Source organism: Hyaena hyaena, unplaced genomic scaffold (assembly GCF_003009895.1).
Source record: "Hyaena hyaena isolate Hyena2069 unplaced genomic scaffold, ASM300989v1 scaffold_9, whole genome shotgun sequence".
NCBI classification, from domain to species: domain Eukaryota; kingdom Metazoa; phylum Chordata; class Mammalia; order Carnivora; family Hyaenidae; genus Hyaena; species Hyaena hyaena.
Window position 1 is genome coordinate 8,073,945 of NW_024080641.1, and position 27,098 is coordinate 8,101,042.

At 59.1% G+C, this 27,098-nt stretch overlaps 1 protein-coding gene across 4 annotated transcripts in view; it reads right to left on the reverse strand.

The window, feature by feature from the left end:
- Positions 1-11,050: 11,050 nt before the first annotated feature.
- The window catches only part of PAK4 (p21 (RAC1) activated kinase 4), a 53,037-nt gene continuing 36,989 nt past the window's right edge, over positions 11,051-27,098 (reverse strand). For all 4 annotated transcript variants that reach the window (XM_039248703.1, XM_039248699.1, XM_039248721.1 and 1 more), the window contains exons 2-10: positions 21,351-21,424; positions 19,927-20,185; positions 16,824-17,282; positions 16,168-16,608; positions 14,936-15,069; positions 14,589-14,715; positions 13,365-13,490; positions 12,480-12,614; positions 11,051-12,062 (exon numbers count right to left, since the gene is read on the reverse strand). In XM_039248703.1, coding sequence (XP_039104634.1) covers positions 11,907-12,062; positions 12,480-12,614; positions 13,365-13,490; positions 14,589-14,715; positions 14,936-15,069; positions 16,168-16,608; positions 16,824-17,282; positions 19,927-20,130 — 1,782 coding nt within the window. In that variant the 5' untranslated portion in view covers positions 20,131-20,185; positions 21,351-21,424 and the 3' untranslated portion in view covers positions 11,051-11,906. The remainder of the gene's footprint in view (positions 12,063-12,479; positions 12,615-13,364; positions 13,491-14,588; positions 14,716-14,935; positions 15,070-16,167; positions 16,609-16,823; positions 17,283-19,926; positions 20,186-21,350; positions 21,425-27,098) is intronic.

The window sequence follows — 27,098 nt, forward strand, 5'->3', positions numbered from 1 at the left end:
GGTGGATACGTGGGTCCAAACTCGCCAAGCTGTGTGTTTAAAATGGGCGTATTGGGGCATCTGGGTGGCTCAGTTGGTTGAGCATCCGACTTCGGCTCAGGTCATGATCTCGCCGCTCGTGGGTTCGAGCCCCGCGTCGGGCTCTGGGCTGACAGCTGGGAGCCTGGAGCCTGCTTCGGATTCTGTGTCTCCCCCTCTCTCTGTGCCTCCCCGGCTCACTCTCTGTTTCTCAATAATAAATAAATGTTTTAAAAAATTTTTTAAAAATAAATAAAGTGGGCGTGTTTGGGGGCGCTTGGGTGGCTCAGTCGGTCAAGCATCTGACTCCTGACTCCGGCTCGGGTCGTGATCTCATCACTGGTGGGTTCGAGCCCTGCGTGAGTCTCTGCGCTGACAGCACAGAGCCTGCTTGGGATTCTCTCTCTCCCTCTCTCTCTCTGCCCTTTCCCTGCTTTTGCTCCCTCTGTCTCAAAATAAATAAACATTAACAAAATAAAATAAAATGGGTGTGTTGCATTGTAAATTATACCTCAGTAAGAAGCAAAACAAAAATTCTCTCTATATACTAAAAAGAAATTATCTACAAGCTTATTAAGTGAAAAAAGCGAGATGACCAACAAGGGACCTTATAAGTTACTATTCATGTGAAGAAAAAAATATAGACGAAAAAAACAAGGATCACTGACTTTCCATGGCCTTTCTACCTATCATTCTTCAAACAAACACTTAACTATTACATAATAATAAGTAATAATACTTATCAAATAATGGTATTACTTACATCAGCAAGCCCTGTGCATTGGTGACGTAATGTGAAAGAACAGACAGATTTCTGGTCCCTTGTCCGGGGAGGGATGGACTTCAACAACTCAAGGGGTAGCTGATTAATTGACAAATAGCATCAAGTGCTTTGAGGAAAAAGAATAGGCTGTGAGGACAGAGAAGAGGAGTGGGAAGCCTACGTTGACCAGGGTAGTTAGGGAGGGGTTCTCGGAGGAGGTGACATTCGAGTGAAGACCCGAAGAAGGGGAAAGAGCTGAGCATGTTCAGGCAGCAGGAACAGCAAGTGCAAAGGGCCTGGGGTGGGACCAAGCTTAGTGCGTTTGGGGAATGGCAGGGAGGCCCAGAGGAATGTAGGGCAATGAGACCCTCAGGGAAGGTCTCAGGTGGGAAATGATGAGATATAACTGATCTCTGGCTGAGAGTGGTCAGGGGAATAGTAAGGAGGCAGAAGAGGGTGGACAAGACCGGGGGGGGGGGGTCATGGGATGGGAGGCGGAGGGCAGGTTTAGTATCCCCTCTGGATGGGCCTTGAGCAGTGGACAGAAGGTGGCAGCGTTATCCGAGAAGGGAAGATGGGAGGCAGAGCAGATGGGGGAGGGGAGGAGAGACAGGAAATTGAGCATTCTATTGAGGATGCGTTCAGTGCAGGACATCCAAAGGGAGGTGCCAGGCGGTGACTGGGTGTACGAGGCCACAGTTCAGAGGTGGATCAGGGCTGAGACACAGGTCTGGGAGGCCCCACCATGTCGACAGCTGCAGAAGATAATGAGACACAACAACAGTAATAACAGCAATTGTGGAGCACTTACTCTGGGCCAGGCACTGCTCTACGCACTCTGTGTGTATTCATGTGATGCACCCGCTATGGTAAGTGTTATTATTAAGCCCCCTTTACTGTGAGGAAACTGGGGCACAGAGAGGCAAAGTAACTTGCCCAAGGTCACCCAGCCAGGAAATGGCAGAACTGAGATCTGAACCCCGGCAGTCTGGCCCCAGACAGAGTCTGCATCCCCAGGGAGGGTGGCTGAGGTTGGGGTCCAAGCTCCCCACACTAGTACCTGACCCCCAGTGGGACCCTTCTTAGCAGCCATCCGACCATGGCTCTGCTCTCCTTAAAACCCTTCCCGTAGCCCCAAAGGCCTTAGAGGGGATCCTCGTTTGCAGCCCCGTCTCTGAGTCATGGAGCTGGTCCCGATCTACCCAGACACCACCCCTGCCCCCCTCTGCATTCCGGCAGCTCCAAAGGCCACTCCTGGGCTTCAGAGCCCTAGGGATGAGGACAGGATGAAGGCTGTGCTGGGCACGGTGACAGGGCTCCATCTCATCCCAGGTGGGAAGTCCCACTGGGGTCTGCCGGTCTGTCCACCCCATTACACAGTGGATTACTTTCCTAAGGCTGCACAGCAAATTAGCGCCAACTTGGTGGCCCGAAGCAACAGAAGTTGATTCTCTTGTAACTCCAGGGGCCAGAAATCCGAGATCAGGGGTCGCCAGGGCCTCGCCCCCCCAGGAGGCCCTAGGGGAGGATCCTTCCTTGCCTCTCGTGCCTTTTGGTGGCTGCCGTGTTCCTTGGCTGGTGGCCACATCACTCCAAACTCTGCCTCTGTGTTCATCCTGCCTCCTCTTCGCTCTCAACTTTCCCTCTGCTTCACTATTTTTCCCCCTAAAGTTTGTTTGTTTGTTTTTAAACTTTTAAAGATTTTTAAATTATTTTTGAGAGAAAGAGACAGGGCACAAGCAAGGGAGGGGCAGAGAGAGGGAGATACGGAATCCGAAGCAGGGTCCAGGCTCCAAGCTGTCAGCACAGAGCCCGACGCGGGGCTCGAACTCCTGAACCGTGAGATCACGACCTGAGCTGATGTCCGATGCTTAACCGACTGAGCCACCCCAGTGTCCCTAAAGTTTATTTATGTTGGTGGGGGGAGGGGCAGAGAGTGGGAGAGAGAGGATCCCAAGCAAGCTCTTCGCTGTCAGGGCAGAGACCGATGTGGGGCTCGATCCCACGAAGCATGAGATCATGTGCTGAAATCAAGAGTCGGACGCTCAGCAGACTGAGTCATCCACGTGCCCCTCTGCCCCACTCTTATAAGTCAGTGGTTTGTCATTAAATTTAGGGCCCACCTGACTGATCCAGGATGGCCTTTTCACCTTCAGGTCTCTAACTGAATTATATCAATAAAATCCCTTTTCCCAAGTAAGGTAGTATTCACGGGTTCTGGGGATTATTAGGCTATGGCCGTGTCTTTTTGGGGACTGCCATTTGCCGCCATGCAACCCGCGATGGACAGGGAACCCTCAGAGGACAGGAACAATGTTTGGAGAGGCAGGAGGGCCTGGCTTAGTGGTTCTCAAATTTGACTATGTGTCAGAATCCTCTAGAAGGCTTGTTAATCGCAGACTGTTGGGCTCCAAACCCTGCTCCCACCCCCAAGTTTCTGATTCGGTAGTTCTGGGGTGGGCCAACAGCTGATGCTGGCCTGGGGTCCACACTAGGAACCACTGTCCCGGCGGTTAATAGCATGAGGCTGCTGAGCTCAACAGTCCCCACCCTCATGCTGCGTGTCCTTGGGCAGAGGACTTTCCTTCTCCGAGCCTCAGTTTCCCATCTAGTATATGGGGCTAACTCCTCCCCACAGTGCTGTCCGAGGCAGCCCGCACTCTCCCCTCACTCGCAGTATCCCATATTTTTGCTGGTTCTTGACCCTCCAACTTCTTTTCTACCTCAGGGCCTTTGCACATGCTGCCCCTTTTGCCTAGCAGGCCTTCCACTCCATCTTCCATTCAAATGTCACCTCTTCATACACACGCCTTTCTGGCTTTATTCTACCCAACAGTGTATCCTGGTGATTGTTCCCTACTGGCACATCGACAGCAACCTGGGGCCTCCCAGCCAAGGTCAATTTCCCATCCCCAGCTCTTCCGTGTCCTCACACCCTGTTCTTTCTTTCTTGAATTTTGTATGATTTATAAATACCTACGAGTATGTGGCTGCGTTCACTTGGTCATGAACCGTGTCACTCCTTGAGAATGTCTGCCTCACCAGGGCAGGGCCTTGGGCGGGTTTGGGGTTTTTTGTTTGTTTATTTTCAGCTCAGGGCTGACAGACTGGTTGCCCTGTTTGCTGAGCAGGGAGGACAAGAAGGCAGGCGCACGAAGCTCCGTCAGTCAAGGAACCACGTCCAACAGGCCAGAGTCTAGCTCCCACCACTTCACCGCAAAAGCAGAATCACGCCCAATCCTACCGGTAGAGAGAGCATGGTGTGGTTCCCGGAGGGCCTGCCCCTACCGCCTACAGATGGCCTGTAGGGGGTGTTCCCCTCTGCCAGGCCTGCAGGGGGTGGGGAAGCCCAGCCAGGGCCGGAGGGGACAGGGGATGGGAGAGGGAAAGAAGCTGGGTTGGGTGCTGCCTTCCCCCCAAATAAACCACAGGGATCTGGTGGAGGAGGCGGTGAGCCAGCTTCTTCCTGCAGGGGGCGACAGAGAGGCAGGGATGACTTGGGTAGAAGGGAAATGGGAGGGGCCGAGGGAAAGTGGGAGAGACTGGTGGGGAGGGAAGCAAAGAGACATAGAGACACACAGAGATGAAGACAAAGACAGAGACTGGGGTGAGGTTGGCCAGGGGCAGGGAAGGATCTAGAAGGTTAGAGATACCCAGAAGGCATTACTTGGGGCAGAGGGCCGGTGGGAGTCTAGCGGCAGGTGCGGGAGGAGGCAAGGCATATGTACACCAGATACACTGGGTGCCAGATACGAAGCATTTGTACAAGATCTCCACTCAAGCTTCCCGAGAAGTCCATCATCAGGGACTGTTTCAGTAACTCGCGGATCACATGCTCCATGGATGATACTCAGGCCACCGGCAGGAGTGAGCTTGCTGTTTCCGTACCAACAAGGAACCACCACCACGGCGGAGCGTTAGGGAGGGAAACGCAAAGCGTAGAAGGATGTGTACATTATGCTGACATCTGTGTAAAGTAGGACACGTATCTGCATATGCACGGGGGTATTGCACATGCATCCATTTCTGGAAGGAGATGGCGAGAAGCTTGTACCGGGGTCGCCTCTGGGGAGAGCGGGTGGGGGAGGGAGGGAGGTTGGTTTTGCAATTTATCCCCTTTAGAATCTTTTACATTTTGTTCCATGGGTTTGCGTTACCTGCTTAAATACTACGTAAGGTTAAGCGATAGAATAAGGGAGAGGGGCGCCTGGGTGGCTCAGTCGGTTGGGCGTCCGACTTCGGCTCAGGTCATGATCTCACGGGTCGTGGGTTCGAGCCCCGCATCGGGCTCTGTGCTGACAGGTAGCTCAGAGCCTGGAGCCTGCTTTAGATTCTGTATCTCCCCCTCTCTGTGACCCTCCCCTGCTCATGCTGTGTGTGTGTGTGTCTCTCTCTCAGAAATAAATAAAAACATTTAAAAAAATTTTAAAAAAAAGAATAAGGGAGAGACAGAGATAAAGGTACAGGGAAGAGAGGGAGTGAAGAAGAAAGTGAGAGATTCTGGCTTTGTTTAACCCAGGGGCCCCAAACTTCTGCGATGCCTCTGTTGTTCTAGGGACAGGCCATGAGCTGTCCCCACCTCCCCAAACCACAGGCCGAGACCCTGTTTGCCGTCCAGACTCACTCTCAGCCCCAACACCCCTCAGCCCTGACGCTTCTGAATAGCCATCTGTCCCCTGAGCCTTCTTTTTGGGGCCCGGCCTTTAGTCCAGTTGACTGGCCACCCCCAGCCCCCCACCCCCCTGGGGAGACAGAAGTTGACACCCTCCTTTTGGGTCCTGTGGTCCCTCAGGTGCAGCAGCGAAGGGAGTCCTGCCCAGTCCAGGAGGCTGTGATGCGGCCATGATGTGCAGAGGCTTCCAGACCCTGTGCTTAAGTTCACATCCCGCCTCTTCCACCTTCTGGCTGTGTGACCTCAGGCTGGTGACTTCGGCCACTTCCGGGAGGGCTGTATTAGCTTCCTAGAGTGCCATGATGGAATCACCGCAGACTTGGTGGCTTCAACCAGCAGAAAGGTGCGGTTTCCAGGCCTGGAAGCCAAAGTCCTAAATCAAGGCGTCGGCAGGGTCTTGCCCCCTCTGAGGCTCGCCGGGGAGAATCTTCTCCGGTGCTGTTCACACTACAGCCCTCCCGGGTCCGCCTGACTTCACATGCCTTCTCTGGGCATCGCAAACCTCCCTCTGCTTTTCTGAGGACAGGACATTGTCACTGGGTGCAGGCCCCAGCCACATAAACCAGGGTGATCTCGTCTCAAAACCCTTAATCACACCTGCAAGGGCCCTTTTCCCACAGAAGGTGGGATTGAGAGGCCCCACGTGGATGTATCTTCGGGAGGCGGCAAGGGGCGCCTTTCAACACACTGTCAGGTTCAAAGAGCTAAACTCGGAGCTCGGCGAGGCCCTGGACACTTAGTTTTTGTTGAACGTTAGCTATGACCTTGACTTTGTTTGGCCCACGAGATATTGTTCCAGGTGCCGTGTTTTGCCTACCTTTTAAGATTGAAGAACTTTCACATGAAAATGGGGATTTCTCAAGGAACATCAGAACATTCGGCATCGTGAGGCCAAACTCCCACAAGGTCACAGTGACCTGAGAAGTGACTGCTCTTCGGGGGGGGGGAGTGTGCTCCCCCCACCTCCCTGCTTTCCTGCTCCCTGGTGTTACTGGCCTGGCCCTGGGGCTCGGAGGCTGAGCCTCTTGGACCATGGGTGTCCTGCTCAATCTTGCAGCCCCACTGCCTAGCGCGGGGCCTGGCACAGAAGCCAGCGAGGGACCTGAGACATCAGGCTTGGCCCTCCTAGGCCACGGGACCTGGGGCAGGGCCTTACCCTCTGTGGACAGGATTCCACATCTGTGAAATGGGGGACAGCATGAGATGCTTCTCTGGGCCCCTCTTCGTAAGCTGTGGGGTGTTGGCAGAAGGCAGGCACGTGGTTTGGGTCCAACAGTGACACCGTGGTGGACAAAGTGCTGGACTGTCCCCACAACCACGTTGGAACCACCTGCATAGGGGCGCCTGGGTGGCTTACTCGACTGAGCGTCCAACTTTGGCTCAGGTCATGATCTCACGGTTCATGGGTTCAAGCCCCGCTTCAGGCTCTGTGTTGTCAGTGTGGAGCCTGGTTTGGATCCTCTGTCCCCCTCTCTCTTGCACTCTCTCTCTCTCAAAAATACACACACACACACACACACACACACACACACAATCACCTGGATAATTTTCATTTGAATACCCATGACCAGGTCCCAGGCCACACCAAAGGGGGCTGCCCTTTGTTCATAGGACAGACCTTCAGCATGACCGTCAAGGTCTTTATTCGTCCCCAAACCCCTCTCTTGTTCATTTATTCTTCCTCTTTGTTCCCTCTTCCTCCCCCTTCTTCCCCACTGGGAGCCATTCTATTATGTAAATGAGTCTCTCTCTCTCTCTCTTTTTTATTTTGAAAAATGAATATTAGTGTTTTATGTCCATAATTTGTAATCAACACACGTAGCCTGGTACATAGATCTTAATTTTACTTTTTCTGTTGCTGGGCTGGCTCCCCCTTTCCACGGGCACACCGGTCCCTGGCTCCTTAGCACGGCACAGGAGTCCTTGGCGTGCAGCCGGTGTTTACCACTCGTTGCCCTCGGATGGACACCCAGGCTGTCTCCCGCTCCTGCCCCACAAGCACTGAGGCAGGGAGCACCCTTGTGTTCACTCCCTCCCGGTCCCATGATTTCTTTGGAAAGTCACCCAGGAGCGGAATTATTGGGAGATGCGCATGTGCAATACTTCACTTGTCTAAACCACACACTGATTTTTACCAGACGTGTGACAGCTTTTTGTTGAAATTTGCCTTCCTCCGATTACCACTGAGTTTGTGCCCTCATACACACCCTGGTTGGTCTTTTGGGTTCTTTTTCTTCTGTAAGTTGCCTGTTTATACTCTTTGCCCATTTTTCTATTTGGGCCACTCTTTTTCTCATTAAAAAAAAAATCTTGGGGCACCTGGGTGGCTCAGTCAGTTGAGCATCTCTTGACTTCAGCTCAGATCGTGATCCCAGGGTCATGGGATAGAGACCCATGTTGGGCTCCACACACAGCATGGAGCCTGCTTGGGATTCTCTCTCTCTCTCTCTCTCTCTCTCTCTCTGACCTGCTTGCTTGTTCTCTCTCTCTCTCACACATACCCACACACAAATCTTCTCCGTGTTAGACTTCGCAAATATTTCTTCCCATTCTGAAACCTATTACATTTGCCCATGATGTCTTTCCTTGAACAGAAGCTTTAAATTTTAACATAGTCTGGGGCACCTGGCTTAGTCGGTTAAGCATCCGACTTTCGCTTAGGTCATGATCTCGCGGTTCGTGGGTTCGAGCCCCGCGTCGGGCTCTGTGCTGACTGCCAGCTCAGAGCCTGGAGCCTGTTTCAGAGTCTGTATCTCCCTCTCTCTCTGACCCTCCCCTGCTCACACTGTCTCTCTCTCTCCTAGAAATAAATAAAAATAAAAAAATAAATAAAATAAATTTTAACACAGTCAAATTAATTATTATTATTATTATTTTTACAATTTGTTCCAATGGAGGGAGTTTTAAGAACTTCTTCTCTGCTCCCGGTCATCAAGTATTTTCCTTCGTCACCTTTATGGTTTTTCAGAGGATGTTGAATCCATCAGAGAAACCTTGACCAATAGAACTCAGATGATTTTAAGCTTTCAGATCTATGCTGTCTAATTAGTAGCCGCTGGTTAAAAGTGGCAATTGAGGATGTCAAATATGGCTAGTGCAGCCACAGCACTGAATGCTTCACTTTATTTCATTAATTTAAAATTAATTGCCACACGTGGTTAGTGGCTACCGTTCTGGATAGCACAGATTAAGGGTTTGGTTGTGGTGTTAGGTACGGATTCAGTTTTCTTTTATCTCCATAAAATGAACCAATTTCCCCAACACTATTATTAAGCAATCTCTTCTTCCCTCATTGCTTTGGGGGGCCATCCTTATCATATATTAAGGTCCTGAATACACTTGGGTCTGCCTCTGGGTTCTCCGGAGAAGCCCAGCGAGTCTGGTGAACAGCAGAGGTGGAGAATCACAGTTCTACAATAATACAATTTTAAGCCAGACACACAGCAGCCCTGAATAAAGACTACATTTCCCAGCCTCCTTTGCCACCGGGGGAAGCCACGTGACTAAACTCTGGCCAATGAGACGATGGTGCAACCTCTGATCACCTCCTTAAAGGGGAGTGCCCACCTCCACCGTCCTCCTCTGGACCATGTTCAGCCTGGGGCGTGACCTGGGAATCTGCATTCCCAGCAAGTTCCCAGGGATGCTGCTGGTCCAGGAACCACACTGGGGAGAACCACTGGTCTGACTTGTTTCACTCACTCATTTTGGGTCTCTGTAAACTTGCCTTTGACCTACAGGCTAATACATCCTGACTTACCCTCCCAGGCCTTTGCAGTTTAGAGCACAGCACCCCCTGCTGGAGCCGAGGTAACACTGCACGTGTCACACCAGGTCTGGTCAGTGGGCTGCTGCTGTGCCACACCCGCCTTGAGTGCTCCCTTGTTCTGCTGGAAGCCTGAAGAACTAACTTGCATGGACCCCCTTGCCAGCTGGGGGCAGTAGGGTCCTACCTGCAAGAGGCACTGGTACTGGCGGGGGGGAGCTGGAAGAACCTCTGTTCCCCCAGCAGCAGATGGGGGACCCCCCCCCGGGGGTTCTGGTGGTGCCACCCAGCCCTTCTGTTCCTTCAGCCCCACGCGTGGCCAGGTTACTGTCCCTGTTGGCCCCCCAGACTTCCCAACACGTTTGTAACCACCCCCTGTATTAAATGTCCTGTTTGAAACAACTAGAGGCGTTTGGTGGCGCAGGAACCCCTTCTACGGGGCCTGCAGAGGCACCCTCAGGCCACCCAAAACCGTTTTTAAACTGCAGTGATGGCGACTGAGGGTGACAATCACAGCTGAATCGCCTCCACCCCGTAATGACGACCGTAGGAGGGGCTTCCGGTCCTTCACCTGCAGTGGCTCTTCCTGCAGTGGCCCTGGGGCCCCAGGGAACGAGGCACTCAGGCTGCGAGCGGGAGGGGCGCTGTTCACCGTCCTGAGCTGGTTTGGGGATCACAGGCTCACCAGCCTCCTAAAATGAGTGGGGTTTCTATCCTTTTTCTATTTTCTGGAACAAATTGTACCAGGTAGGCATTACCTGATCCTTCCAAGTCTGGTAGACATCCTTTGTAAAAGCATTTACACTCCAAGCTTTTTCTTTGGTGTGTGTTTGGCGGGGGATGGGGGTGGGTGTGTCGCTTTGGACTTTTCCGGTTTTCCATTCCTCCTTATGCCAACTTTGGCTCTGCCCAGGGACGCGACAGCTCCACCCTGGCTCCAACACATTCACACACAGCAACAGCTGCTGCCCTTGGTATGATTCGATCTGAGTCCCCATCTAGCCTCAGTGCGTGTTCCTGGCCAGCCCCGGTCACAGACACGGTGCCCCATCCTCGGTGCCCCATCCTCTGGGAGCTCAGGGCTTGGGGAGAGGTATGCTCTGAGGAAGTGGGGGGGGGGGGTGTCATGTGACCGTGGGGAGCGGGAAGTGTGGCTCAAGCCGGACTCTCTACATACTTCCTGCCCACACACCAGGCTGAGGTCCCTGGTGCCTATGGCGATGGCGCTCGCTCCTCACTCTGCTGCTTCCCGCCCCCTCCTGGGCCCCGGGGAGGACTCACGCAGTTGAAGCCCAGCACCCGCCAGGGCTGTCAGTGACCGGTAGGTACAAAGAGGCAGCGCGGTCATTCTGATGTCAGCCAGTTGCTTTCTCCCTTGTGGAGACCCAGGCTCAGCCTCCCCGGACCCCAACTTAGAGGGAAGGCTTCGGCCAACGGAGCATCCTTAGAGCCGGCCACTCGACAGCCGCCTGCCTTTGCCAATTCCTCAAAAGCCCACCTCCCAACCGATCAACTTTCTGAATGGCCAACTTGCTGTACCACAAACTCATCATGGATCATCTCTGCCCACTGAACATGCTCAAGACAAACTACCTTTAAAACAAGTTTCCAGCAAATCCCAGATTTGGCAAACCGGTCACAGTGGCTCATGGACTCCGATAAACTGGCTGTTAGCAGGCCAGGGGGTGAGCGAATCCGTGCCCCTACTGGCTGCTTCAACCTTCCAGGGGAGGCTGGCCTCTCTCCACCCTAACCCCTCCCCGCAATCCCCACCAAGCTGCCTGGACGGGGGCGGGGCTCTCCACACATGGAGCATGCGCGCACACACCCAAAACAAGAGAACATTTTAATTGTAAAACTAACTTGAGGGAGGGGAGGGTGGGGCTGCTCCAAGGGAACAGGAACCTGATTCTTCAAGTGGTGGTTCTGTCCCTGGTGCCGCCCCGCCGGGCAGGGACCATCCGTCCCGAGTCGGGGCAGGGGCCAGAGTGTTATAAAATGACAATATAAATAGACTTCTAGAAAAGAGGAGGCTGTCCAGGCGCAGTAGTCGTCCTCTGCAGAGGCTGGGGACGGGCGGGAGGCCCTGACCCCTGTCTCCCCATCCAGCCACAGAAAGGGGGTGCGGGACTTGGGGAAAAGGCCACTCTTCAGACATTCATGATCGCCCCCCGCAATGGCTCAGGGGGGGGGACAGGGGGCTGTATGTTAGGCAAGGTCTCTGAGACGCCCAGTCACAGGCTGGAGGACAGAGCGGGTGGACCTTCTGCACATGCACACGCGCACACACATGCACACCTGCGTGCATGCACACACACGCACGCAGACACACACACACCTTTTGTAGTGTTCTCTCCACCCACCGCAGCCCCCACTGCAGATGATTTCCAGTGATGGGGGGCTGCCCATCCTTCCTGGAGACAGGAAGACACACGGGGGGCCCGTCCCCAAAGCTGGGGGTTCCGGGACCCTCACGTGCCCCCACGAGTCCTTGTGTTTTTGTAAAAGTCACAAAATCAAAACTGGAGTTCAGTAGTAGGGTCCTGCACCCCCCACCCCCAGCAAGAAGGGCGGTGCCACATGGAGTGTCTCCCGGGCTGAGGAGTGGGGGCCGGCCCCCTACTGGCCTGCGGCAGGGTGGGGGGTGACCCCGGGGGCTCTTTGGTTCAGGGACAGGGCGCGGGGCCTCATCTGGTGCGGTGCTGGCGCATAAGGGGCACGATGCTGGCGGGTGGGCCCGCTTTGGCCAGGAACGGGTGCTTCAGCAGCTCGGCCGCCGTGGCACGCTGGGCCGGGTCGCGCACCAGCAGGCGGTCCAGGAAGCCCTTCAGGGACGGGGACACCTGTCGGGAGGAAGGAGGAAGGGGAGGCCGTCAGGGGGTCTGAATGCCACCTCCACTGCTCCCAGGCCATTGGGCCTCGGTGTGCTCTGTCAAATGGGATGACAACGTCCGCTGCCCAGGGAGGGGGCCATGGGATCCTGTGTGTCCAGAGCTCAGCCCCAGGGGAAGCAACAAATCCACCCAGGGGATCCTTTCTTCTGCATTTTTTAAGATTTGTAAGGAGGCAACGGCAGCTGGGCCCCGGGGGCACCCCTCCCTTACCAGGAAGGCTCCTCTCCTGGCCCCGGCTATGCTGTTGTGTGTTCAGCACAACCACCGTAGGACGGCCGGCTAGGCTCAGGGGCCCCACGGGGGTGGGGAATCCAACACGGAGCGAGCGTCCTCTCCCTTATCCACCGCCTGCCGGGCGGGGCCCACCTTGTGCAGGTTTTTCAGTCGAGGTGGCAGGTTGTCCCGAATCATCTTCATGGCTTTGAGGGGTGGCTCGTTGAAGTAGGGGGGCTCCCCGTCCACCATCTCGATCACCATCACCCCCAGAGACCAGATGTCCACCTGCAGTGGGGAAGGGACAGCAGGGCTGAGCTGTGCGGGGGGCCCAGCTTGTGCCTTTGCCTCTTTGTGACTGGGGTCCTGAACACCCGCTCCGGCACCCACCTTGCCAGACCCACACACTTAAAGTTCTGCGCACGCCGCACCCCTCCCTTATTCCCGCTAACCACGCCCAGGTCTCCACCAGGAACAGCCCTCCCTCCCACCTGCAGGGGGCGGAACCAGCTCAGCTGGGACATAGTAGTTGGTTCCGGAACAGGCACGTGACCTAGGCTGGGCCAATCAGAACCAAGCCTAAGATTAAGGAAAACAGCGGCACTCCGGGGAGGGGCACTCCGGGGAGGGGAGCGGGGGACTGGGACACTTAGGGGTACTGGGCCATCTCTGCTCCGACAAGGGGAGTGCCCGGCTGCCTGAGGACACACTGAAGAAGTCGGAGCTGGGGGGAACAGTGTGCATGGATGGCTGGGCCAGAAGACTGTCCCCATCCTCAACTTCACAGTCCTTGGGACCCAGACCTTTCATGTTCCGCTAACTCTGAGCTGGTTTTGTGACTCACAGCCCTGGGTGTGGCTCCGAACAAGCATCCAATCAGGGATGAATGCGCGCGTACCTACCTCGTTTCCCAAAGCTCATCCCTGGTGACCCATTTCCCAGACCGAGCCCCACCCGGCCCCCAGCACTGCAGCTGTTTCAGATGGTCACGCCATAGCCAGGGCTGACAGCCGGACAGCCCGGCCACCTCCGGCTTACCTCTGGCCCATAGGGGAGGCGAGAGATGAGCTCTGGGGCCATCCAGTAGGGCGTGCCGACCAGTGACTTCCTCCGTGGTACCTCTTTGCTCACCTGGGCACAGAACCCAAAGTCTGACAGCTTCACCTGTAACAGGGCATGGCCAGCGGGGGGTCAGAGGGGCTGAGGTGGGAGAGTGAGCAGGGTCCGTCCACCTGCCGTCTAGAGGTTGGAGCCAGACCACTGGGCAGCCCCACCATCTGCCAGCAGGGGGCCCTCAAGTGTGACCCTCCCCAGGATCACATGGCTGCCTTCCTGACAGGGTCTGCCCTGGGGCTCCTGGGGGGAGTGGCCCAAGCCCTACAGGCAACAAATGCTTCCTGGGGGCTCAGATCACCCCAAAGCCCATGCCCAGGGTCCCTGGAGGGAGCACATCTTCAGATGAGAGGGGCGCAGCCCTGCCCAGGAGGGCCTGAGGGGTGCGGCCCACTCGACAACGACCACGTGCCCAGAGCCACAGAATCCCACCGTTGTGGAGCCATGGGCCCCTTCCAGATTCTTGGGGAGATGTATGGATCCTCTCACCCCCCAGGAGACATACGCACATGGTGTGCACACAATTTCAGGCGCCCAGAGGTCCTCCAAACACATGTGTAGACGGCTTTAGGAGTTGGTGGATTTCAAAGGAGACTGCCAGTGAAACTTGCCATCCCTACCCCTACTGAAGGGCTTAGCCTTCCTGGGGGAGGGCAGATTTCGGTGCAAGTCGAGGACCCTCTCCCGCTGAAAATCACGTCTACTCTTAAAATATAAAGACAGGCTCTGGTCACTGGGGAGGCTCCTCCACAGACCTTAGATTCGGAGCCTCGGTCCAGAAGATGGGAGACAGGGCCGTGGTTGACGGCCCACCTCTGGGTGCTCGGCTAGGGACAGTCTCTCAGTGGAGGAGGAGGCATATGGCCGAGGGCTGGGGTCGGCCACCCAGAGGCCCCTCCGCCCTCTCTGGGCCCAGTGTGACGCTATAGTTCCCAGCATCCCTTGCTGAAGGCAGAGCCTCCCCAGTCCAGGCCCCCCAGTGTCGCATGAACAGAGGCCCCCATTGACCCAGACCCAACTCTGGACTGTCGCTTGAGGAGCAAACAAACTTACTGCTCCTCCAGCCACCGAACCTGGGGCCAGAGACACCCTAAGAGCAGAGGAGAGCTGGGGAGAGGGAGGGGGAGCCTAAGCCACCCTGCTCCTCACCCTGCCGTCGTGGGTGAGCAGGATGGAGTCACTCTTGATGTCGCGGTGGATGACGCCCTGCGCGTGGAGCACAGACAAGGCCTGCAGCACGGCCAGGCACACAGCGGCGATCTGCTCCTCGTTCATCCTGCGCGGGAAGGGGGTCAGCGACAGGGGCAGACAGGGCCCCGCCCGGGGGTTTGAGGGGGACACGGCCCTCCTGGCCCCAGACACGGCACCACCCCAGAGAGTCTGAGGGGACTTCCTCCTGTCGTGGGACAGGCCCGAGGGGATGCAGCTCCCCCCTCCGGAGAGCCCAGGGAGGCAGCAGGCTGGGTGCCCGCTGGGGCCCGGCCATGTGGTGGTACCTGGTGTGGGTGACGATGTCGGTGAGGGCGCCGCCCTCCAGGAACTCCATCACCACCCAGAGCTCATCCCCGACCAGGTAGCTGTTGTACATCTCCACCACGTTCTCGTGCTGGTAGTCACGCATGATCACCACCTGGGCACCGGGCTGGGTCAGCGGGTGGGCCGCCCTCCTGCCTCCCCGTCCCGCCCGGGCTGGGGTCCCACCGCAGGCCCAGTCCCGCAGGTTGCTCCCACTCACCAGGGTCATCCTGGACCGCCCACCCCAGTGCCAAAGCCAACAGACCCCAAGGGCGGTTCGGGGCCCGATGCCTGCACGGTGGGGGTGAGCTCCGCCCCCATCCCATGTTTGGATCCTGCTCCCTGACCAGCCCTGAGCTGGTGTCTGAGTGGCCCTGAGGACCAGGCTGGTGCTGGGATAGGGACTCGGGAGAAGAACACCTACGCACAGGGGAGAGACCTCAGGACAAGCAGGTTATCGGCCGAGGTCAGAATAAGAGGCTGGGGGGATGGACTGCAGGGGCAGAAGGCCTAACAAGGCAAAGCCGGGGGGAAGGTGGGAACACGCCGCGTGCAAGGGTCCCGCTGAGCAGCTCCCGGTGCAGCTGGAGGCCTGTAATGTTGGGGGGCCGGGGGAAGGGTCATGGGGACAGCCAAGGAGTACTGAGACCAGGAGGCAAAAGCCAGAGTTTAGACTTGGGCAAAGAGGCCAGACTTTTATCCTGAGGACACTGAGTGGTGGGGAGGTGGGACTGCAGGGGTCAGTAAAAGGGGGGGCCGCGGGACAGGTGCACATGTCTGAAAGAGCCCTTCAGCCGCCGTGTGGGGGTGCCTGGGGGTGCCCAAGGGGGGAGGCGGGCAGAGGTGAGGAGAAGATAGGGCTGCGCAGGGGCAGCTGGGAGATGGGGACGGGCCAGGGAAGGGGCAGGGTGGGGGAGGGGCTGGGGGCCAGTTTGGGAGGGTGGGAGTGACCTGGGGCTCAGGAGAGGCAAGGAACAAGGATGCAGTGGGGGTGCAGGGGGGCGGAGAGGTGACAGCCCGGGTAGGTGTGAGGAGTAAGGAGAGGAGACAGGCCCAGAACCCAGCCCCAGGGAACCCTAGCTCTGGATGGCCCTCTCCCATCCCCACCCCTACAGGGGTTGGCCCAGAATGAGCCTCGAAACCCACTGGTGGAGGACACCAGGAGGAGGGTGACGGCGGGGACAGGAGGGACAGGAGGCGGCCCGAGGCCCACCTCGTTGAAGAGCAGCTCGCGCCTCTGCTGCTTGCGCAGATCCATCTTCTTGACGGCCACCAGCCTGCCCGAGCTGCGCACGGTGGCGATGCACACGATGCCCGTGGAGCCCTCGCCGATCTTGATGAAGTTGTCCAGGTAGGAGCGAGGGTCGCCGGGGTCCACCACCAGCTGCAGGGCGGCCCGGAACTGCTCGTGGGACACTCGCTGTGGCTCCCGCTGTGGCGAGCGGGGCCCGGGGGGCCCGGGGGCAGCGGGGGCGGTGGGGGCTGCGACAGGGCGGGCCGGGGGGGCCAGCTGGGGCTCGGAGGCGTGGGGGCCCAGCACTCCTGGGCTGGGAGGTCCACGGGCTCGGGTGGGAGGCCTGGAGGAGGAGGAGGACTGGGGGACAGCCCGAGACCCTGCCGACGGCCCGTTGGGGGCCAGGTTGTAAGGCTCCCCCTGCAACAGAAAAGAGAGGCGGCTGTGAGTGGAGGGGCCAGGGGCCAGCTCTGCTCCCTGAGCAGGACAGGGGCCCTGGCTGTGGGACAGACACACGGCGGTCAGGATGGAGATGGACAGTGGGCTGGGCACAGGGTGGGGCCGGCGGGTGAGGGGAACAAGGGAAGCTTTGGAGAAAGGGATGGCGGGGGGTCCTGGGGCAGGGGATTGGTTACCTGGGCGCCCCGGGACGGGTGGTCCGTATCAGCCCTCGGGTACGTGTTAAAGGGCCGGCCAGCTGCCACTTTTGCCCCACTGGCCAGCCCGGCAGGTTGGGGGGTGCCGACGTCAGGCCCGGAGAGGGGGCGTTTATCCCGGGAGGACTCCTGGGGTCCCCCCGAGCCCTCCCTGGAAGGCTTGGGCCTCTTCTCTGGCCCCACCCGCCGCCTGTCACCACTGCTGCCGCCAGCCTCGCTGCGACTGGCGCCCCGGCCTTGGCCGCCCGCCTTCTCTGGGGCCCCTCTGGCCGCGCGGGCCGGCTCTGCGGGCATCCCGTTTTCCTGGCGGGCTCGGGCCGGTGGCGGCGGGCTGTCTCTCCGCAGGGAGTTGGAGCGCGTCACCGACATGTTCTCGAACTCGTCGAGCAGCAGCGTGAGGGCCCCATCCTTGGCGCCTTTGCTGCCCCGCACGATGGTCTGGGGTCCAGGGCAATGGCGGGACGGGGGCCGGGCAAGGAAGAGGAGGACACGGGACGTGGATCCGACACACGAGGGCGGCACAACACAACACACACACAGAGACAAGACAGAGACGGAATGAAGAAATGCCATGGGGTGATGATGGGGCCGGGCGGGTGGGGGAGGCCCCTGCAGTCCCTCCCACACCACTGAGTTGTCTGTCTGTCCATCCATCGCAGGAGGAGAGTTGGAGGATGAACCTCCCGCAGGGCAGGCTGTCGCCCCTGGGCTGGCGGGGCCCCCGAGAAGCACTCCCTGTCTTTCTCTGACTCTGCACGCCAGGAGCGGGCCTCTGCCCTGTGGGCCAGCGGAGGATGGAGTGCACAGCCCACGCCAGCCCGTAATCAGCCCCGGAGAGCCGACAATTACAGGATGCTGGGGCCAGGGCATGGCTCTGACCTGCACCTCCCCTGCGGCCCGCGAGGGCTGTCAGCCCCACCACCACGCTCTTGGGTTCCCTGGAAGCCGAGGGTGGAGGACAGGGACAGTCAGGAAGGGCTGGGCCCGAAGCGCAGGGCAGAAGTACCCAGGAGCAACAGGGGCAAATGCGAATTCCCGTGGGGGCTCGGTGGACCGAGTGTGTCCCATCCACGCCTCACCTGCCACATCCACCACCCTCTGGGCCCCGGCCGCCTCTCCCCTCGAGTATTGAGTCAAGGCCTCCAGGATTCCCCCAGCCCCCATTCAGCTCCAGGAACACAGGCCTCCCTCAGACATACCAGGCACACTCCCACCTCAGGACCTTTGCACTGGCTGTCAGCTCTTCCTAGAACATCTTCCCCCAAGTATGCCTGTGGCTCCTTCCACAGGGTCTCAGAGGGAAGCCTTTGCTGACCAGTCTAAAATGCCAGGCCCAACTCTCCCTGCTCCCGTTCCCTGCATTTTTGTCTCTAGAGCACTCCAAGCCAGCAGATGCGCAGCACTCATGAGCGGTCCATCGCCTATACCCCTAGGGCAACACTCACGAAGGTGGCCACTGCACAGCACAGCCACCGTCCTCCCCTGCCTTCCTGGCCCAGCACGTCTAGACACCCAGAATGGGGTCTGGGACGCATGCAGAAGAGTGCTCAGTAAACACTGGCTGAACCGGGGGGGGGGGGGCGGCTGCGGGAAGCAGAGAGTACGCACCCCCATCCCTCTGCTATCGGTCACTGCTGGGCGGGGATGCGGGCCCAGGGCTGCCAGACAGCCTCAAGCCAGAGCTGCCTCGACTGTGCAGAAAACACCGATGCCACCAAAGCCACGCACAGGCCGCAGCACCCCTGCGCCCACCTCCCCCGGGCCCGCCTAGGAGCCCAGTGAAGAAGGTAGATACCCGCTCACTCTGCTGCTGGGTTAAGAGGCTAAGTCCCTGTGGGCTGGGGGAGGGCCTGCGGGGACCAGGGAGGTTCCCAGCCAACAGCAGCCCATGTGGCACCTTTGTGCGAATTACAATGAGGCACCTCGTCCTCCGGGCAGGGTTCACGGTGGGCTGAGCTGGAGCTAGATTTTAGGAGGTCCCTCAGGGAGGCCACAGCCAGCGCTCCCGCGGCCCCGGAGCCAGCCAGGGGAGGGAATGAGGGGGGCTGGGTGGGGCCCGGGAGAGCCAGAAACAAAGATCTACACGTGAGGCCCCGGCTGCTTTAAGCGGTGGCAAAGACTACGAAGTATTCCAAAGGCCCGCATGTGATGCCCCGACGCCTCGCGGGCCACCGGATAGATCTCCTGGTCCTCCTGCTGAGCGCCTGCCCTTGTGTCTACACCCGCCACGCGGATCACTAAGGGCGTCCTCCCGTCAGGCAGGGGCTAGGCACCAGGGGAGGGTGAGTCAGCTGCAGGCCTGCCCCCAGGCGCCGGGCCACTGCTGGGCACACCCGTCTCTGCCCCCTAGAACGACCCTGGCTGTGCCCCTGGCCCTTCCGGGTTCCCACTGCCCGTGGGGTGAAGTCCACGCTCCGAGGCCAGCTTCCCGGGCTGGGCAGGCTCACACCTGTCACCTGGCCAGCCTCCCTGCAGGCCACGCCTGGGCGCCCGGACCCCACAGACAGGGTGGTAAGAGTGCGGGCCTTGGAAAAAGATCAACTCCACCCTTTTGCTCAAGATGGCAGGGGAAAAAAGCCTCAAATTGAAAGACCCCCAAGCCTTTCTCCCCTAAATGTCGGGGCTCCTCTCCTTTCGGCACAGGGACTCCTCCGTAGCCCTCCCGGCTGCACAGGCGTCCCCTGAGATGCTGTCCAGGACTGCGGGGCTGGGTCAGCAGCTCCTCTGAGCCTAGTCGGACCATGGTGGTGGTGGTGGGGGGTCTGTCCGTTGCCCCAGGACAAGTTTCTGGTACTGGGGACAGGGGCGTGGAGCCCAGGGAAAGAAGCAGTACTGGGAGGCGTGGGGGGCTGCTGCAGGGGGCAAGGTAGCGGTTGGTGTTGAGAGGCAAGGGGAGGGATCAGCGGGTGGAGGGGTGAAACGCCAGCGCTGGGGGCGAGGCGCAGGGTGGACGGTTGGGGGGTGTGTGTCTGGCGGTCAGCGAGGAGGTGCTGGCCGCAGGACCAAGCGTGGGGTTAAGGGCCAGGGGCGCCGTGTGGGGTAGGGGTGGGGGCAGGAGGGGCGGTGGTGAGCGCTGGCCTACCTTGGGGGCCCCGGGCTGGATGGAGGTGATGCAGGCGGGGTCCACCAGGGGCTTGGGCCGGCGGGCCGACTCCTCGATGAGGCTCTGCCACTGGCGGGGCAGCCCCGTGAACTTCTGCTCGTGCTGGTCAAAGCCCGTGTGCACGCGGTGCTCAAAGTTGGATGGCGCTGAGATTTCTACCCGCTTCTTCTTCTTCCCAAACATGGTGCTGAGGCTCTGGGCACCACGAGGGTGCGGACTCGGGCTCCTATCAGCAGGCCTGCGGGAAGGGGCCACTCACCAGAACCCACCCATTCCTCTCTGCTGCTCCGGCCCTGCCCGCCCTGGTCCTGTCCCTCTTCGTCTCCTCCCTGCCCTCCCGTCCCCCACAGGCAGCCCGAGGGACCCTGCGGACACCTGCCCATGCTCTGAGCCCTCAGCCAAGTCCTCCTGGTGGCCCACTCCACACAACCTGCCCTGTCACCTCTCTGCTCTCACCTCCCCCTCACTCATGCTCACACTGGTTTTCAAGCCTCAGCGCCTTTGCACTGGCTGTTCCCTCCTCGTGGGACACTGTTCCCTCGTATCCACACATGACTCCCTCCTTCCCCTCCTTCAGGTCTCAGAGCCTTCCACGACATCGCTTCAGAACATGTTTAACGTCTGGAAATTCTGCTGTTCGTTCTCATGTTTACCAGCTCAGTGTCTACCCCCACCAGCACTGGAATATCAGTACCAGGGGCCAGGTCACACCTGCCCAGTGTCCCTGTGTCCTACCCCATTCCCAGCACTGTGCCGGGCACATAGCATGTACTCAGTGACCGATTCCTAAAGGCCTGGCCTCAGCCACCTCTGCTTTCCCAGCCCGGAATCTGGGCCAGCCCCCCACACCTTTGGTTACTTTTTCAACAGCTGCTTACACAATCCCCCTCCCATGCACGACCCCTAGAAGCCTCAACGCAACACTCTCACTTTCTAAATGAAGAGACTGAGGTTCACAGAACTGAGTTCACACAGTGGGGAAACTTCTACCGTGCAGCGGATGCTAACAGACAAAAGACACCCGCCTTTGGGTGAATACTTAGGATAGTACCAGGCTAGGCATAAATGCTCAATGAAAGCCAGTTTTAAAACCCAAGGGGCTGTAGGGGAGACTGGGGTGACAAGGAGAAGGGGACTCAAATGGCCAGAGCACAAATCTCTCTCTGCCACTTACTACGTGTGACCTTGGGCAAGTGACTTGACCTCTCTGTGCCTCGGATCACGCCTCACAGGGCTGCTGTGAGGAATAACTGAGTTCACAGGAGCAGAGCCGGGCACGGAGGGAGGGCCCTGTCCACGTGTGTGACTCTGGTGATAAGGAGTACTCCTCGCAGTGTCTGAGGGAGGAGGGGCCCCGGGTCCTGCTCCCCTGTCCCATACACGGGCCCCGGAGTCCCACAGACCTGGTTTGATGCTGGCTGTGCTAGAAGTGCCCTCGGGCAGGTGACGTCTCCTCTTGGGGCCTCGAGTTACTCATCTGTAAAATGGGAAGAAAACATTCATTCGTTCATTCATCCATCAGTAACCCACTCCTCTGTGCCCAGTCCTGTACTGGAAGATGCTGGGACACAGTGTTGACCAAGATAGCCCCCTGACAGCCCAGGGCACTCAGGGCTGGGGTCAGAAAGTACCAGCCCTGTGTGAAGGATGGTCGGGTGGGGGCCACGGGAGGCTTCCCAGCAGAGAGGCCATGTGAACTAAAGCCCAGAGGAGGAGGGGAAATGTACTGGGCGGGGATCTCTGCCTGGTTCGTGCTGCAAAAACCTGGCACAGCGCCCGACTCGGGGTAGGCCCCGAGCTTAGTGAGTCTTGTGACCTAGTGAGGACGCTCTCAAGCGTGTCTGGGATGCGGCCCTTCGGCCCGGGCTCTCCTCCCTCCCGGGTCCTCTCCTGTGGGAGCAGCTCCGTGAGGGAAGAGGTAGGACTATCGGTGGGTAGCCGTCTAGGAGAACCGGTTTGGTAGCAGGAGCCCAGCGGGAGGGGGTGGGGACCCAGCAGACAACCAGCCTCAACTTGTTGGGGCCTCTGGGCAGCAGGTGGCCAGAGCCAGGTCTGGCCAGGGCTCCCCAAGCAGGTCCAATTTCCCAGCTTGCTCTGGGGCCCCTGGCTGCCGGGATGTGGGGTGTGACAGCCCTGGCCAGGATGGGGGCCTCTGCCTCTTTCCCCTCTCTGACTCCAACCAAGCCAGGAGCCCCTTCAATGTCTCTCCCCCGTTCTGGCCCACAGAACCCTGCCCACCCCTGCCCCCAAGACGTCCATCCCTGGCCCCGCCCACCCTATCCTGGCTCCGACCTCTCTGCCCTAGGCTGTCCCCCACTTCCTAGTACAGTCCTTGCCTTGTCACCACAGCTGGACCCTACCCTGTCCTCTCTGCTGTCACCCCAGGGCCTCTCCTCCACCTCCTCGCTGTGTTCCCAGAAGTGCCCCCACCTGGCCCTGGGCCCGGCCTCACCCCTCACCTTGGCCTCTCTCACTCCTCCCTACCCATCCTCCACCAGGCAGCCCACAGCCAGAGGCACCAAGTCACTCCGGGGGCACAGAGTTAGCCACGTGACCCCTCACCATACCCAGGAGAGGGAGGGGAGGACCCTAACGTGGGAGGAGCTTATCGCAGAGACGGGGTGCGCTGGAGGCAGCCTGGCACGTGGGAGCGCCGACTTGGAGCCCTCACCATAAACCCCAAGCCACCTTGGTACACCGCAGCCAGCTCCGTTTATCGTGCCCTGCACGCGTGTGACCCTGCAGGGGAAGGGGATGTTTGCCCTTGTGTGGAGGGGAAGGGGGGGCACTCTCCCTCTGGGCACCGCACGGAGGAGGGCCAGACAAACAGAGGAACTGGCCATGTTTATAGTGATCAGGCTCCATCCAGCTCCTCCCTGGCGGCTCCTGGCCTGCCAGCTCCCTCGCCAAGCTCCCCGCCCCCACCAAGTCCCCTGCCCTTGTGGGGGCCACAGAGGGGAAGGCAGAGGAGCCGCTACACAAAGGCGGGTGCCTGTGCCGGGAGCACGGAGGTGAGTGAAGACGGGGTGCCCAGGTTCCCCAGCCAGCCTGGAACCCGAGTCAGCCCAGAGCCCAGAGCCGCCTCGCCTCCTATACCCATGAAGCCAACCACCACGGGAGCTCAGCGGCCAGGGGCCAGCGGCTCAGCCACTCCGTGCCTCGGTTTCCTCCTCTGTTACAGAGAATAATGCCAGTGCCTGCTCCCCGGAGCCCTTACAGGAGTCACAGTGAGAACGCAAGGCCCTGTCCGCCTGGCAGCAAGGAAGTGCTCAGCAAAGATCGGTCATCGTCACCACAGCAGCAGCCAGCACTTACCTGAGCACCTACTGTGCGCTGCCCCCTCCTCTAAGTACCCCCCCCCTCTGGAGTCCCTCATTGAATCTGCACACATGACCCACGAGGAAGCAGCCTTCACAAGCCCCGCGTTACAGACAGACCTCTGTACGGTAGACCCAGGTGCGGGCAGGGCACCGGCCACTTGCCCAGCTCATGCAGCTTGGCAGCGAGCGACACAAGGCTCCAGGCCTATTAACCCGCAGCCCGGGCCCAGGTGGTCCTTGGAAATAAAGGCGGCTGCCCCCTGGAGTCCCCTGTCCAGGGCATCCAGGACTGGAACTCGGGCAGATGAGCACCCAAGCCCCTGCCTGGCCTGTCCCGAGGGCCACAGGGACGCCGCTGTTTCTGGCATCATCATGGCCAGGATGCCTTCCTCCATCCCACTCAAGCCTCCAGTCCACGCGCACACCCTGCCCTTCGGTCCTGCCCTGGCCCTGCCTGGAGCCGAGGGTCCCTACCTTCTGTCTCACCTGTCCCAGGGCCCCAAGGTGGCAGGAGGCACCACAGAGCGGGCTTCTTGCCCCTGCCCCCCATCTTTATCCACGTTTACCGCAGGCCTTTGGCAGGACACTCTGGAGCAGAAAAGATGTCCTCCAACCAGCCCCTGCCACCAAATGTGCCTTGCCGAGGTTCAGCTCTGGGACTTGCATCGCTACCACCACCACGAGGGCCCCCATGGCCCTGTGCAGATGGGGACACTGAGCTAACGGATCTCTGATGACCTTGGGGAGGGGGGGGCGGCTCTTCTCTTCCCCATTTTGCAGACGTGGAAAGTGAGGATCACAAAGATGAAATCTCTTGCTCAGGTTACCAAGCAGAGCTGGGCCTAGAAGACAGTCAGTCCCACCAGAGTCGCCCTCCCTCAGCCTTCTGCTGGCTCCCACGGCTCCTCCCTGTGTCCCGGGGCCTGTACGATCGGCCTGTTACCTCTGCTGCCTCGTTCATTCTGCTCCAGCCACATGGGCCTCCTTGCTGTTCTTCAAGCCCTAGACATACCCACCTCAGGGCCTTTGCACTGGCTGTCACCTCACCTGCTGGAATGTCATTCTCCCTGATCTGCACAAGGCCCCCTCCCTCCTTCCCCCTACCCACGTCTGTGCTCCAATATCCCTGCTCCTGTCCTGGCTCCTTCTATGCCTTCTTCTTCTTCTTCTTTTTAAATGTTTTTATTTATTTCTGAAAGAGAGAGAGAGAGAGAGAGAGAGACAGCATGAGCAGGGGAAGGTCAGAGAGAGAGGGAGATACAGAATACGAAACAGGCTCCAGGCTCTGAGCTAGCTGTCAGCAGAGCCCAACGCGGGGCTCGAACCCACAAACCGTGAGATCAGGACCTGAGCCGAAGCCAGGCATTTAACTGACTGAGCCACCCCTATGCCTTCTTCTTTGCACCTGTCTTGCGTCTTGCTCCCCCACTGGACCCCTGTGTCTGCAACACGGTCCCGGCCCACACTAGGCACTCAGGGAACCTTTGGTGAATGAACTGATTCATCTGTGCCCGCTCGGCTGCAGCCCTGCTTGGGCACCGCCGACCCTGCCCAGGCAGTACTTGGGGAACTCTGGCAGAGAGGTGCCCGGGACCCAGGGGCAGCGGGTGAAGCAGCAAGGGAACACAGGAGGACAGTGTGCAGACGCCTCGGAGGCCTGGGGTTTGATCCCAAGAACGCAGGCGTGTTTTGCATTCTACTCTCAAATGTTCATTGTGATTAAAAAAAAAATAAAGTCTTTTGAATTATTCAACACGTGGGACAGGAAGTTTCCAACCTGTCCCAGCAAAAGCTTCAGATTGCCTTGGGACCCCTGGATTCACCGGCTCTACACTCTGAGCTTTCAGGAGAAATTGAAGGCCACACACCCGCTCACCCGAACTCTCCCCAGCAAGGAAATCAGCTCCAGTGGAAGAGCAAGATCCACTTGGGCGACTGAGCTGCGTCTGGGGCGTGTGTGGGCCAAGCCCCTTGCCTCCTGCTCCCTTCCCTCCCCCCAGGCCTGACTACAGCTGCAGTTCTGGGAGCTGACCTGGCGGGACCTGGGGGAGGGGGGGGGGCGGGGAAAGAGCAGGAGATATGACAATGTCACGGTCCTTTTATATTCGCCCAAACGAACCCCTCAGTCAGAAGAGGACCAGAAGGAGGGCTCCCTGTCCTGGGCTTGCACTCAGGGCTTTCACCCCTGGCTCCACTCGCCTTTCTGCCAAACCTTCACCTGCTGGCCCCGGGAAGCCCCTCCCCAGCTCAGTGTGCCCACCCCCCTGGCTGCGTTCTGACCACAGAAGGGGAGTGCGGCCCCCAGCAGAGGCCTCACTGCAGCCCTAACCCCCACCCCCGCCCCGCCCCCACACCTGTGTTGGGCTCGCTTGGCCTCCCCAGTCCAAACGTCTCTCCCAGGCTCCTGTCTGGAGCTGAGCTCCTCCGAGGAGTCTTCAGGGACCCTGACCCCAGACCCTGCCACGAGCTCTGGGCACCTGCTCTACCCAAGAAGGAGCGCATTATGCTCCTGCGCCCGCCCACCGTCGCTGATCTCTGCCCGGCAGGGGCTGGGCTCCCAGCGGTGGTCGGGACAGCCAGCAGCCTCCCTGCCCGTGCAGAGCTCACTGTCTAGGGGAAAGAAGACCGTCCATCAATGAGCTGACTCAGAAAAACATCTAGTAAGTCAGATGGTACATGCTGAGGACATACACAAAGGAAGGGTCAGGAGAGGTTAGAATTTTCAATGAAGGGGTCAGGGGGGCATGGCTGGGAAGGGGACACTTGAGCAGCAACCTGAGGGGGACGGGAGAGGGAACCACGGGGATACCTGGAGGAAGAGCACTGGGCAGGGGCAGCACCCAGAGACGAGTCAGGACAAATGACCCCAGGTGTGATCAGGGCAGAGGAGGCCGAGTGGCGGGGGCAGATCACGTAGGGACTTGTGAGCCACGGGGATCGCTCTGTCCCTTCCCCGGAGTGAGGCACAGCCACGCAGAGGCTCTAAGTAGGGAAAGGACGTAGACTGACTCACGTCCACAGGCTCCCCGTGGCCAAGCGTGGGGCGCAGACCGGGAGTGGGGAGTCCAGGGAGGTGCGGGACGTGAGGGTCCAGCAGAGGACGGGGGGGGGGCGGACCACGTGGGGGCTCAGCAGGGAGAAGCGGGCAGCTCCTGGCGTGCTGTAATAGTCGAGCTGACAGGACTTGGGCCGACAGCGCTTTCCGCACCAGCTGCAGCAAGAGCACCACGGGGCGGAGCCTGGTCTGGTCTCGCCCATCACTGCACGCCCAGAGCCTGGCACATTCCGGCTGCCCTCTCCCGGCCCCTCACATCACCTAACAGGTCACACGGTTATGAATGTGCCTATTGTCTCCCACTAAGTCACTGGCTGGACACAGGCAGGAACCAGGTTTCAGTCGGTTACAGCTCAGTGCCCGCCCCTAGAGCCGGCTGTCCTTCTTGGTGGCAGCGTGGACGGAGGGGATGGGCACGTGCTTTGGTGCCGACTCTGGCCCCGGCCGGCACCAGGCATGTGGCACCCTGCGTGCAGACAGGCCACGGGGAGCCCTCCGCGCAGTTCCTCTTTCCCAGACCAGAACACCGAGGTCCAGAGAGGGGAAGTCATGGCTCAAGGCTGCCCAGCACCAGTTCACAAAAGGGTCCACTCTGACCCACAGAGAAGGCCTGGCTGCCACCCCCTCCACCTCCTGCTTCCTTGCGGCCCAGGCTCCGTCCAAAGACCCCGCTCCAGACAAAGGATCCCAGAGGTTTATGGGACAAGAACGAAGGCAGAGACAACTGACTCTACGGCTGATAAGCAGAGCCGAGATGAGCAAGGCTGCCTTGGTTG